This window comes from Lathamus discolor, chromosome 2, assembly GCF_037157495.1.
Source record: "Lathamus discolor isolate bLatDis1 chromosome 2, bLatDis1.hap1, whole genome shotgun sequence".
Lineage (NCBI taxonomy): Eukaryota > Metazoa > Chordata > Aves > Psittaciformes > Psittacidae > Lathamus > Lathamus discolor.
In genome coordinates this window covers 64685930-64699765 of record NC_088885.1, presented here as the reverse complement: position 1 = coordinate 64699765, position 13836 = coordinate 64685930, and the positions used below count along the sequence as shown (strand labels likewise).

The 13836-nt window shown below is 37.4% G+C and overlaps 1 protein-coding gene across 3 annotated transcripts in view; it reads left to right on the top strand.

Annotated features, from left to right (window-relative positions):
- E2F3 (E2F transcription factor 3) overlaps positions 1–10925 on the top strand; it is a 43320-nt gene extending 32395 nt beyond the window's left edge. For 2 of the 3 annotated variants that reach the window (XM_065667224.1, XM_065667226.1), the window contains exons 3-7: positions 1169–1388; positions 1956–2116; positions 4735–4847; positions 7704–7842; positions 8563–10925. In XM_065667224.1, coding sequence (XP_065523296.1) covers positions 1169–1388; positions 1956–2116; positions 4735–4847; positions 7704–7842; positions 8563–8828 — 899 coding nt within the window. In that variant the 3' untranslated portion in view covers positions 8829–10925. The remainder of the gene's footprint in view (positions 1–1168; positions 1389–1955; positions 2117–4734; positions 4848–7703; positions 7843–8562) is intronic. The other variant, XM_065667225.1, reaches the window with a different exon arrangement.
- The last annotated feature ends 2911 nt before the right edge of the window (positions 10926–13836 follow it).

The following is a 13836-nucleotide window of genomic DNA, read 5'->3' as shown; positions in this document are numbered from 1 at the left end:
AAGCAAACAGAAACCACCATGCTCTAAATTCACAAGGTCACCTAAGTGGTAATAATATTCCTCCATTTCCTAATGCAGACAAGCCCTGAATCTACCAAAGACTGAGATACAAGTAGCTGTTTCTCTTTGCAAACAGGTTTGTTTTTCATTGAAAAGCTGTCTTATTCTTCAAAATATTTCAGAGTAGTCTGAAGGTTTGCTTTCAGGTTAGGATTTCATTTTTGACTGATTTATGCAATTGAGTGTGGAGCCTGAACCTTGAAAACATGAAAATGACCACCAGATAGCCTGAGATCCAACCCGCATAATACTTGAAGCGAACGAAAGGTTTGAGATGTACCAGCTTCTAATAGGTAGGCTTCTAATAATGGCTGGCTCATTTCCCTTGACACAAAGGCCTTGAAAACTTAGAATTAGAAATTATTCTAAGTGTTTAAACTCTTAAAAGAGCATCTCTTAAGTGCATAGATGCTACATTTGTGCATGAAATCAGCAAGTTGTTTAGTAAGATCCAAGCCCTTTGTTGGCTTCTAATTTGGAAGAAGTGGATACTTCTGCCCAGTTGGAGCACTGTTTGGTTATGAGGAAATGATAATTATAAATTATATCAGTCTCCAATAACTCACTTGAATTTTCTGTAAGCTGTGGAGTCTGGCACTGATGGAATCTGTCATTGTGTTCACCCACTGAAGTACACCTAAGTCCTGCTTAATTGCATGTGAAACACTTATCTTACAAGAGGGGAAAATCAAACCCTGATGAAAGCTGGCTATCAGCCTGATGAAGGAGTGTCATAGGGGAATTTTTGGTATTGCTGCCAGAATAAATATGTACTAAAAATACTATTAAGAATTCACATAGTGAAAGCCTAAGTAAAGTATTGCTATATGTATAAGCCAGACTAATGGAAGTATTTGCATTAAAAAAAATGTTTTATTTGCTCATGTACCTGTGGCTTTTGGAAAAGTACATCTTGAAATACAAATAAATACCCAGTAGTAAATTGTGTCTTAGCGCAGATGTTTGAGAGATTTCTTCAGTAAAAATGAAAGAAATAACTGTAATATAGAATCATAGAATCAACTATATCCTCTCACTTCTGGATGCTGCTTTCAGAACCAAAATGAGGAAAACTGATTTTTTTTTTTTTTTTCTCTTTATTTCTAAGCTCCAAAATCTCCTTCAGAAAAGACTCGGTATGATACATCACTTGGCCTTCTTACAAAGAAGTTCATTCAGTTGCTGAGCCAATCTCCTGATGGGGTCTTAGATTTGAACAGAGCAGCAGAGGTCCTCAAGGTGCAAAAAAGGAGGATTTACGATATCACCAATGTACTGGAAGGCATCCATCTCATTAAGAAAAAATCCAAAAACAATATTCAGTGGATGTGAGTATTCATTATCCTTTTCTGTTCCTGCTGGCTGATTTCACTGTCACAGTGCAGTGGTGTCTTTCTTCTCCCACTTGCCAGAACTGAGCTCCAAGCAATCATCCGAAAGGCCTTCCCTCAGGAAATAGCTTTGTTTTTCTGTTAAGACAGGTTTTCAGTGTATAAATAGTGTTTGTCAGGGAAATTAGAAATTAGCGTTTTGTCTGAATACTGGATTAACTCATTTGGTTCTGCAAGTGGAGTAAGATTTTGGGTATGCATCTCTACTTACTGCTTTCCTTGGTAGTCTTCAGGATGTGGTTAGAGGGTAGCTAGAAACAAGGTTTTGGAAGTGCTTAGAAATATTCAATTCTTCCATCTAGTGGCGTTTCCAAAATGTGTTGTCATGATAAAAAGATGCTTTTTTTTGGAAAGCATTCTTTTTTGACTCTTTATGGACAGGTTTAGGGAGGAAGGGCTAAGAACTTGATCTGGAGTGCAAAACCCTGCCTCTTCCCTTTCCCCTAGTGTGGGGTCAAGTTTTACAAATGCTGAAAGAATGTCTTCCCCCTTTGTTACCCATAGGGGCTGCAGTCTGTCAGAAGATGGTGGCATGCTGGCACAGCGTCAAGGCCTCGCAAAGGAGGTGACCGAACTGACTCAGGAAGAGAAGAAACTGGATGAGCTAATCCAAAGCTGCACCCTCGACCTCAAGCTGCTAACGGAGGACTCAGAGAATCAGAGATATCCTTTTCCCAAAACCTCAAAGCTGGCCAGTCTCCTTGGTGTGTCTTGTGACGTAATACTTGGAGAATTCCTCTATGTGATGTGATACAAAACATTAGAAATTTCAAGTTGACTAACGGGTTTTAATGTAGTTCTATATAGAAGTGACTTAAGCCATTTGCTCCTGTACTGCTTCTGGAATGTCCCAAACACAAAGGAAAAAAGAAAAGGTGGCATATGAAGGGGCCCATTAACATCCACGTTCATGTAGAGCAGAACCAAGAATCTAGCTGATCGAGTGAAAACATCCAACAACTCTGCGCTTTTTCAACTACTGTGATCCTAGAGCAAACCTTGTGCCTAGGTGTGCAGCAATTGTAAAGGCGTGCAGACAAAGACTTTGCTGAGGTAGCAGCTGTCTGTGTACTCATTACTTTTTAATTTTAATTTCAAAGTGATGTGTATATGCATTACAGGCACAGAGATAAGTTTAGTCTGAAACTTGCAACAAATCTTCAGATTCCTCTGGTTAGAGAATCTAGAATAGAATAGAATATCCTAGACATTTTGAGAACTCATGAAACATTGATTTTGGACTGGTTTAATGTAAAAGCATTGCTCAATTGCATATGGTTCAGACGACTTAGGATGATTTGGCTGTTAATACCCCTTGTAATTAACCATTTCTCATTTTTACTAGATTTCCCACCTATTGGCAACAGAAGAAAGCATTTTATTAAATGCTGATGTGAAATCTTTTATTACTTTACGTAATGAGTAGTTCTTAAAGAGCACCTAAATAAGGTGGACTTACTCTCTGTCCTGAAGGATAGAAAATACTATGGGAGTGTCAGTAAAAAGTATGTGAACTATGTAAATATTGTCTTTTGACTAGCTTTCATACCCATCTTGAGATGTAAGCAGAGATCACCAAATGGCATAGGGAGTGGCTCAGCACTGCCTTCAGCTAAGAGCTTGATCCATGAAGAGATTTAAGCAAGACAAAACTGAGCATTACGATTCTATATTTTTTTTATAGTGCTGGTTCCTGTGATAGAGATCTGTGCTCTGCCATTGGTGGCTCCCATGGAGAGGAGGGATTAGCGTTAGTGTGTTGGCCTCATACTTTTGGATTTAGGAGAGTGTGTTCCCCAAATCCTTTTGTGACTTGAAGTTTACAGGTAATTCTAGTGAGTATTGAGGAAGGAATGCAGAAGTGTGAAACCTTCTGAATGTGTCCTAGTACTGTCTTCTGCTCACCTCACTGAACACTGACATGAGATGACATGCTGAATGCTCATGGAGCTGAGAAACTTCTTCCTTTGCCTAGTTACTGAAGATGAAGTTTCTGCTTTTGAAGGTTTTTTCTTTCTTACTGTTAGGTAATGTGCTCTCTCATCTCCCTTACAAACGGAATCAGAGTGAACGATTGCTACCTTGAATGGCTGGGGATATGCCCAGCATTAGCATGGGGAGCCTTCAGCTACAGCAATGAAGATTGTTGTTTTATTTGAAAACCATGCAATCCTTTCCTTTGTTTGTATAGTGACAGCCACTGTTGCTGTAATTAGTATTCTGTCTTTGCAAACCTTACTAAATCTCACTAAAGGAATGGTAAAAGCCTTGATGAAAGCTGTTTGGGTAAAAGCTCACCTGTGGTTTTGCCTCTTGACCTGTTTGGTCCAAGTTAGATGTGAGATGTATTGGTGCTTTTTGCTTGGGCAGTCAGTCTTGCTGTATTGCATAGTAACAGTACACATTTACCAAAATGGTTCGCACTTAAACCCCCAAGAAGTATAATAATAAATCAGGCTTTTTATTTGCATGGCATAAACATTATGGTAGATATCTCACAGATAAAGAAACTAAAACGCTGGAAGCACTTGCATGTAGTTGTGGTCATTTTAGTTACTTTCATGACTAAAAGCACTGTGACATCTTGGTTACACCGATCAGTATGTGAGGTACCACCATGCGGTAACCCACAAAAACACTACAAATTTATGTTGATCAGCAAAATATTCATTTTCCCTCCACACTTAGGCAGAAACCAACCTTTTGCACTGTCAAGTTATTTAATTGTTTAAACAGGTTTTTGAAATAATTGTATGTATTATATAGTTATATATATATGAATGCTGTATAAATTGTTTATGTTTTATATGTTGTATAAATGTTTACAGTAGCCCCTAAAATGAAAACTGAAATAGTGATTTTGTGGATGACCTCAAGAATATATTGTGTATGTGCATCTATATCATGCAACTGAAAATTCCTTTACATTTTTTTCCTGTGATTACCAGTTCTCTGCCTTTTGATAGCAAGTGTGTAAAGAATTTTGCGCAGTCTGTAAGTAATTTCAGGTTGTTGAGGTTTGCTTATGTAGCCTTATTTGTGTAAAGGAGAAGAGAGAAGTACTCAGCATAGAGAATCCCTTCTGTCCCTAGGTAGTGGCTCCAGCTGTTAGACTAAAGTTGTCACACAGTTTAACTGCACTCACAACCAGCATAGGTGATAGAGAACTCTGGGGTAAGAGCAATGTAGAGAAAATGGAAAAATAATTGAAAGACTTCTGCCTCTTCTAATAGTCTGAATATGTTGTAACCCGGGTTGGAAAATTCCTTAACACTGATTACATTAGCTTATGTGACGTACCAAGATATTAGAAAAATTAGTGGCCTTAAAGACCAAACTGTTATAGTTGTAAAAGCTCCTCCAGAAACAAGACTTGAAGTGCCTGACCCAGTGGAGGTAAGGAGAGCCTGATGATTCCTGACAGCTTAAATATAACATTTGTGTATATGGAGCAAGTGTATTGTGAGCCTTACTGCAGTAACTGCTGCTCAAGTTGGGTTATATTGGCATACAGTCTATGTTCATCTATTTTACAAACTTAGGGATGTTGGGGTTTTGTTGCGTTTTGTTGTTGTGTGGTTATTTTAGTTGTTGGTTTTGTTTTGTCTTTTGGGGGGGGGCAGTTTTGGTTGAGGGTTTTTTTGTTGTTTTTGGGTTTTTTTTATAAAAAGGAAATGTAACTTTTAAAATCAATTTGCACAGGGCAGTCATTATTTGTTCCTCTTAATTCCAGCTTTCCTTCAGAGTAATCCACACTATTTACAGATATTCTCTTCTGCCATATTTCATATGAAAGAAGAGTTCTTCCTTAACAATCGAGATTTCCTCTTTTCAGCCATGTAAAATCTTTCTCTTAAGAGATTCAGCTCTTTCCCCCCCAGCACTTCATGTAGTTTTATTCATAAAGTGCACGTATAACTGGATGCCTTATGCACCTTCTGACTCTCAAGACTGATATCCTAATTTATTGCAACATGTTTTCATATAGGATTTTTTCCTGAAGTATTACAGTTATTGTAGAAACTTGTGGTTTACTCCTAGAATCCATTCTTGCCCGTCCTTCTTCCATCATCATCTTTGCTTCACTGACACTGATGTTATACATTTCTGTAAAATGTTGTACATTGTGCTAGTGTGCTTTGCTATTGTGAGGTCTGAAGGAGGTGGGGATTTCCTTTCTTATGTTACTGTAAGTACTTCTATTTCTGAAGCTGTGTTCATCTGTATCCCTCTTCTGTTGCCCATTGCTACTCAAGCCACATTTTGTCTCTTTCTTTGAGGGCTTGCTTTTTTTGTGGATGAGATGCCTGACTCACTTTTTCACCCTCACTTTGTTTCTTTTCCTTATCTCACGTTAGATGTCTGGGGTAACTTAGCTGCTTCTTTTACCTATGCCACAGTTGAACAGAAAAAATTCTTCAGGTGGCTTTTCTTTGAAGATATCCTCAGGGAGTAGCTTTACTTTTCTTCATTCCTCTCATGGTTTATGAGCCACATGGTTCAGCTACTCTTGGGATTTGATCTCTTGGTGGCAAAAGTGTGCTGCTTTACAGTTCCCAGTTGTTATGACAGACGCAAGTATGTTGGGCAAACTTAAGTAATTTGTACAAACCACTGCTTTAGAGATTCAAAAAGTGTACCTGATTTCTTCACTCAATAAGTAATTAGAGATGGGGTTAACCCCCAAACTCTTATGTGTTGTGTTCATACTTCTGCATTATTCCTTCATCCTTACCAGTTGTTTGTTTTCCGAAAATTATTCTTCACTTGCTTAGGCTCATTATCCTAACGATTTCCTTTTTTTTTTCTTCTTTTTTTTTTTTTATTTATTTTGGATATTTTGTTTTCTGCCTTTGCCCCTGATTTCCCCTTTGAACCTGAGTGCAGGTTTTAGAAGAATAAATCATTTTGCTACAATGAGGAAGGGATGTCTTTTATCAGTATCTATAAATACACACTGTTATCGTTGCTTGCTTTCCTGTTTCTTTCCCCGAGGCATTATGCTTTGATTTTTATTTTTATTTTTAATTCAGTGAGATCGGGCACACAATCATTAAAATTAGTGCCTAGCCTTCTCTCATCCTCTAAACTTATTTCATTTACAGCTTCAGGCAGTAAAATTCTATTTCTTTCTCTCATTTGCAGTTACAGTTAGGTGTCTTTTTTACATGCCCCAGTCACTCAACAGTACCTTCTCCAACTCCTGCTCTTTCCATCTCCTTTTTTTCTAATTATCTAAAGCACTGCCCTAAGCACACTTAAATGTTTTCTTTGCTCTAGGGCATCCCTGTTTAGTTGTTCTCTGTATTTATAAATGCTGTATATTACGTTACGTAACTGCCAGAATGCAAATAGTATGAGGACTTCTGAATTATTGTGTCAAAGGGCACAATAAAATGTATTTGAAACAAGTCTGCAAAGAGGTATATAAGGCCTGTGTTCATGCTTTTTAAAACTATTCATTCAATACAGATGGAGCAGGTTTATTTTTAACTAGTCATCTATGATTTTTCCGTCATAACACAGAACTTTGCAGATGCTCAATGTCTATATATGTCATCTTGTTTTGTTGCATCAGTGCATCAAAGTTAAGAAAATGTAACTTATGGGGAATTGTGAGTTCCTGTTATTCAGAACCACCATCAGAATTGCTGCCTTGAGGGGGCAGAAGGACTTACATAAGTAAGTTTGGGTGAAGAAAATGTCATCTGTTGTTCTTTTTTTGTTACTTGGAAAAACTTCGCTGATAAACAGGGAAACAGCACATAGCTATTAAAGTCCAGCATGAATAAGCGCTGAAAGTCATTGCAGGAGTGGGAAAGATGTTTTGGCAGCCTTTTAAAGCAGAAACATTTACACAAATAGATCTAATAATATCGTTATGAGTGAAGCTGTGACTTTCATCCTATAGTTCCATTCCATCAGAATGCTCCAGGTTATTGTGGTAAGAAAATGTTAGAAACTCAGTCCTTTACACCTCTCTGGTTATGATACAGCATATAAAATGGTGGGATTCTGAGATCTGTGCATTAGAGACAGTGGGAGAAGTTTTCACGTTCTCTTCCAGTCTATATCAACCAAGTCTTTCACATCTTCAGAAAAAAAAAATGCATGGGGTACTTCAGGTTCTTTTGATCAATAAAAAGTATATTCTAACATAACCCAGTAAGAATTCACTCCGTATTGTCAATATTCTGTTGTGTCCATCGGTATAACACCTAACTGATGTTTGGTGGGTTTTGGTTTTTTTAGCAGAGTGCATTGATACATTTATCTAGTACTCAAGGACCTATTGAAGTTTACCTATGCCCAGAGGAAAACGATGCCCTCAGTCCAATGAAAACCTATAGTCAGGACCACAATGGGAATATTTCCAAAACCATTTCCAAAGGTAAGCTTATATCTTTGTAATGCTAATGGCCATCCTTCATAATCTCATTCAGGATTTCATTTAGAACTTCAGATATCCAGCTTTTAATTTTTGGCTTTATTTTTCGAAGAAGTGAAAAGCTGAGGTGTTGATTTTACACTGCCTTTCTGGTTTACCTAGTGGGAAATCTATTCTCATCAGTTGTTTAAAACAAGCTTCCTGTTTCCATATCATGTGTAACCAAAGTTTATGCAATATTGAAAAAGAAACAATTTTGTTCCTTTTGTATTTTCAAATAGGGCAGTAGCAGCAACGATTCACCTTGACACAAGAGGGAGAAATCCCTGTGTATGGGCATATGCAGCTACACAGTGACATAATATCACTGATGACATCTCTTCCCTAGAAAGTTTTCACTTTGACTTGAATTCCACCAAAAAATGGGCATTTCTTACTACACCTGATTTCCACTCCTGCTCCCACTCTCCCCAGTATTTGTTTAAACCTTGTAAAATAAAATTTTAGTAGAAAAGTCAGTGGTGACAGCAACATGTGCATTTCTGAGAAAGCCTTTTGTAACATATCAAAACATATCAAAGCTAGGAACTGCATGGAGGCTATTTCTTGCTGAAATAATGCTTTATGAAAGGCCCTTTATTCAGTGGCTACTTTGACCTGTGTCTGATACTTCTAATGAGATGAAATGTGTTATCTTTATTTTTTTTCTCTCCCTCCTTACAGAAGTGGTTTCTGCTAACTCAGGACAAGGTGACTGCTCAGTAAACATGGCAACAATCTCTCCATTGGCTTCTCCAGCCAACCTTCTACAGCAGACCGAGGACCAAATTCCCTCAAACTTTGAAGGACCATTTGTGAATTTGTTGCCTCCTCTGCTTCAGGAAGATTATTTGCTGAGCCTTGGGGAAGAAGAAGGCATCAGTGACCTCTTTGATGCTTATGATTTAGAAAAGCTTCCTTCGCTGGTGGATGAATTTATATACAGCTGATTCTCTAAAATGCTGTCCATGTTTAAATCATGTTTTTAATGGAATCAAAAAACCTGCCATCATTCAGAGTTTTCCCCTTCTTACTATAAAATAGCATTATTAAATAAACTAGGCTCTCAAACAGTGCTGGTATTTTAGTTAAATACTCCCTAAAATCTATAAACAACAAGTGATGGCTTTTACATCAAGGCCTTCTCCTTGACCCTCAGCTCCAGCGCCCTGTGAGTCAGCAAGTGCAAGCAAGTGACCGTAAATGTTTTGTCTTCACACTCCCCCAGTCTCTGCTTACGGTGACAAGTGGGCTTACGGAGAAGGGCTCAACGAACTGGTTTAGTCCTAAATAACAATTTTCTAATAGTATTTTCAGGTCGTGCCTTCTGCAGAGAATGCATGTCTTTTGAGTGTCACAACATGGATTGTACCTGCAGTGAACATAAATATGAAGTAATGAGAAAGCGTGAAATGGGGTTCTTCAGCTACTTGTGGGAATGTTTAAATTGCTGTCATAATGCTCATTTTGAGCTGTGTATATGTCTCATTATGAGGTCAAATACTTATGTCCTTAAGAGCTTTTAATAAAAAATACACTGTAAATATGGTGTATATTGCAAATATTGAAAAGTATAAAGTTCTGCCACTTCTCGTAGTAATCTCAGATTTTTAAAAATGCTTGTGTGTGTGCGCGTGTGGAAGTAGTTTTTGTTGGCTGTTTTGTTTTTTTGTTTTTTTTTTTTTTAACTAGAACGAAGATGCACAGTTCAATTTTACTGCCCCAGTGTGCATTAGAACTGGTACATAAATTTTTGTGGTACTAAGTGGGGCTTTGTGTTAAGTGCCTACTAGAGATGCACTGTGGGTTTTTCCCTCTATGGAAAACACTTATGCCAAGCTTTGTTTGTTCAATATATCAGATTTATCTCAGTGGGTTTAGCTTCCTCTGCTTACAGCTTTTTATAATTCTCTTCGCCAGCAAAATGGAACTAATTTTTTTCCAAAGTACATAACTGTAAGTACCACATCAACTGAATGCATTTATTTTTTGAAGATCTTTGGTAGTATAGTATAGTACCAATATTTATTTTTTTGAACGTGAGAGGAATTCTAAGAAGTCTTAAATAATTTTTTTTTCTTAGTGTAAAATATGTTGCCATGTTCTGGGCTAAATTAATGTAATGTTGATTAGATGATGCCCATATAATCCTTTGGTTTGCATTACTGTTGTGCTTATCTGACATACTCAGAAAATTAGTACTATTTGTACTGTAGTAGAATATGATGTATGCAGGTTTTCTGGTACCATTGAGTTGCTGCTATGAAAGCTCACACATGAAAAGGCAAGATGTCACAGTACTAATAAGAAAACTGTATGACTGTGTGAGTTTTGGAATATAACAAATGTATAAAGGGCAACACAAAGAACTGTTAAACAGTGTTAAGTGTGTGTTTATATGTACAAATGTGTGCATAGGTCATTGAGCAGTTGTATTTAAGTTGATGTATGTTCTCAACTCACACTTTAGTTATCTAGCAGTTTTGTACAATAGAATTAATTTGTAAACACTGCCAGGATATTTTCTAGCTGGTTTGTAATTTTTTAAGAGTTTTTTTTTAGATGTGGATCTGTAAATAAAATTGTAGTATTTAAAGTCTTGTAGAAGAGGAAAGTAAAAGTCGTGTGAGCATGAAGACTTGCGAGACAAAGGGGCACTTTTGTGAGGAAGAGAAAATGAAGACTAATGCAGACCATCTTTTTCTTTTTTTTTTTTTTTTTTTGGTATAAATTTAACACACTTGTCCCAATGTGTGTGGGCAAAATACTAACCTACCTTAGCTTTGCATTGTATGCTAGTTTAAAAAAACACAAAATAAACCTCTGTAAAATACTGTAAAAAAAAAAAAAAAATACAAAACAATAATAAAAAAAACAAACAAAACCCCCAAAACACAACAACAAAAAGCTTTTATGGTGAGTTTTGTAAATAGATTTATTAAAGGATGACCTGTTCTCTAGCTGTGATCTTACCACTTCAAATGGATGTAATTTGAATAAATTTTGTATGGTAATGAATCAATAAAAAGGATTTTTTAAAGAGTTTAGATTTGTATACAGCTATTTAAATTCTTCTTGCTCTTGGTGCCTATCATGCTCCTACTTGGAACCTAACCTAGCTGTTACTATTTTCATTATTAGTACTCATACTCATTTGACACCAGATAGGTTTCAATCCCATTTTTTTATTATGCTAATAATAAGTTCAACAGGTTTTTTTTAAAGCTAGAGTGAAACAAGAATAAGAGACATACGTAAAGAGACACAGTAGGAGATCCAGAGGTTGGGATAACACAAGTCCCTCCTATATGAATTATGGACAGACTTCCTGCAAAATTAATAACAATTGGTTATTCTAAGATTAAATCACAGAAAGAAATTACTGAAGATCTGTTTAACCTGATAATTGCCTGGAACTTTCCTAACAGCAGCTTTGAAACTAAGAAGTTCTGTTTACTTGAGTGATCTCCAACATTCTCATGCACCAGAAGTGCATTTATAAACTTGTACTCCCTCTCTGTTCTTGGTACTGCACCTTTCTAGATACACAGCTATTGATTATGAAAAGAAAAAAGCTGTCAGGATATAAAATCACAGTAACATGGTTGTTTGCTTAAATGTTACTTCTGAACAAGTTGTACATATTGTCATCTTCCCTGCACACAAGGAAAAGGCTATTTTATCTCTTTTTGCACCAGTCCATACTCTTTAACTTCTGCACACAGCACTACTGAAAGGAGGATTACAGAGACAATCCTCTGTTCTTCTATATTCTTAATAAAGAAGAGCTAGAGAACGTGTTCTCTGATCTCCTTTAGAAGCAGAGATGACAGTAAATCTTTTTGTCCTATCCATCATAGCTCCCTGACCTGTCTTGGGTTTTCTGTTTTGTATCTGCACTAAACACTTGTCCCTAGAACCTGCTACTGATGGCCAGTTTTCATGTAATTTCTCTCTTCCTTTCTGCATCTGCCTTGTAAACTTCAGATTTGCTGAGTTGCAGGAGGGGAAAAAATAACCCAACAGCCAGTTAAAATACCTAATTCTACTCCCTTAACCTAGCATGGTGTGTCTCAACATTGTTCAGTGTACAACTATTAGTTGAGGGAGGTTTTACAGGGGCTTGCATGTGCTGCATTCCTTGTCTGCAAGCAGATGGAAAAGGATTCTGAGAAATCTGTCAAAATCAGCCTGAATGATAGGCAACTACACACTCTTTAACACATGAATTTAAAAAAAGGGGGCTTCATGCTCTTGAATCTACACTGAGAAGTCATCTACCTGCAAATGCCAGATGCTATCACTTTCTATTTTTTACTTATACCTGAAAGAATAAATTCCACCACAGTCTTGATGCAGACATGGGCATTTTCACAGTAGAAATAAAGTATGAAACATATGTAAGGTACTTCTTGTAGCACGAAATATTGCTACATGTTTAGAGGCACTAAATACAGCAGTATAAGCTGTTTTCTATTATATCTAACAGAAAAATTGATTGCTGTCAATTCTGAGTGGTGCTGAATGTTGCTGACCAGCCAAACTTACCTAAACTCTAGGAACAGAGGAAGAAATATGATTTCTCATATCTAACCGTAGGACTCCCCATTTTTCTCCTGTGTGCTTTCCCACTTACTTTTACACCCAGAACTGCATGTTATCAGAGATTTGGGTTGTCATGTAAAAACTGAGCCCTCAGTTCCCTGGTTGTTTGCCTTCCCTAAGGGTGTTAGTTGAAATGCTCTAAAACAACTAAGCATGTATCTTCTACTAACCATGAGCTAAACCTGAGGTTTGTATTTTATTTTTCTAGTAGTTTTTGTATTATCCAACTACCAGCAACTCCTGCAAAACCTGGAATGACTTAAGATGGTAACCCAGCCCAAGTCTGGTATTTTCTGAGTCTACCAACCCTGCAGAGAAGGAAGCAAGGTATGCAGGCAACGTGGAAAGGATGTGCTCTGGAGCTGTTCTTTGGATATCCAAGGAACTGAGGCATGTATATTTCCAGTCTACAGAAGGCCAGAACTGCGACTTGCACTGCCAGCCGCTGTCTCTTAAAAAGTGCTTTTCTCACGTAGATATAGGTATACTTTCTTCCTGCAATCAGGAGGTGGTAGGGACTCATTTACTTCCCTTGCTACCAGTTACACTACCAGCAGTCTGTGTGCAGCCTTATTTGTTATTATGAAAATGCTGCAAAGTAATTTAGAATTGTGAGCCTCAAAAGCACTTAAAGAGTGCCTCCCATCTGTGGCTACATCCTGGAACTAAACAGGACTGTGCTGGCACAAGGGCTGCTTGATATTATGACTTCTTGGCAGCAGGACAAAGTAAGGACTCGCCGGATCATGCTGAAACTGATCAGCATGGCCTATTTATGTCACTAGGTATGGGACTCATGGGTTATTCCTGCCTGGGAGCCACTCTTGGAGCTCACTGCTTCCCCTTTAATTAATAGCATTTTTCAATCTCATGCGGAGATTTTTGGGTAGGTCTTGCAGGCTATCTCTGCTTTGCTCTTTTAGTCAACCATAAAATATCATTGATGTCTGCCCAATTCTGTTTAAGCAAACACTTGGCTAGTCAAGATAACTGTGGGCTAGTGCAGTGCTTCCAGAATAGAAATGTTTAGCTGAAGGACTGCACGTGAAATACTTAGAAAACTAAACACAAGGAACTGAAAAGAAAAAGGAAAAGAATCACTAACCTTATCAGGAAGCAGTTAAAATACTGATTGGTAACATATATTTCGTTACTTACTGATGTGCTAAGGACTGCTTATACCATACTATAAGGGAGGATGTTGAAAACAGATGAATGTGACTACCGATTTTAAAGTGTTTTCCTCCATTCTCTTCTCAGCTAAAAGTACTGCAAAAATAATAAATTACACATCACACTGTCTCACTGAAAGTGTCTCCAAGAAGCACTTGTGTGCTTAAACAAAGACCAATC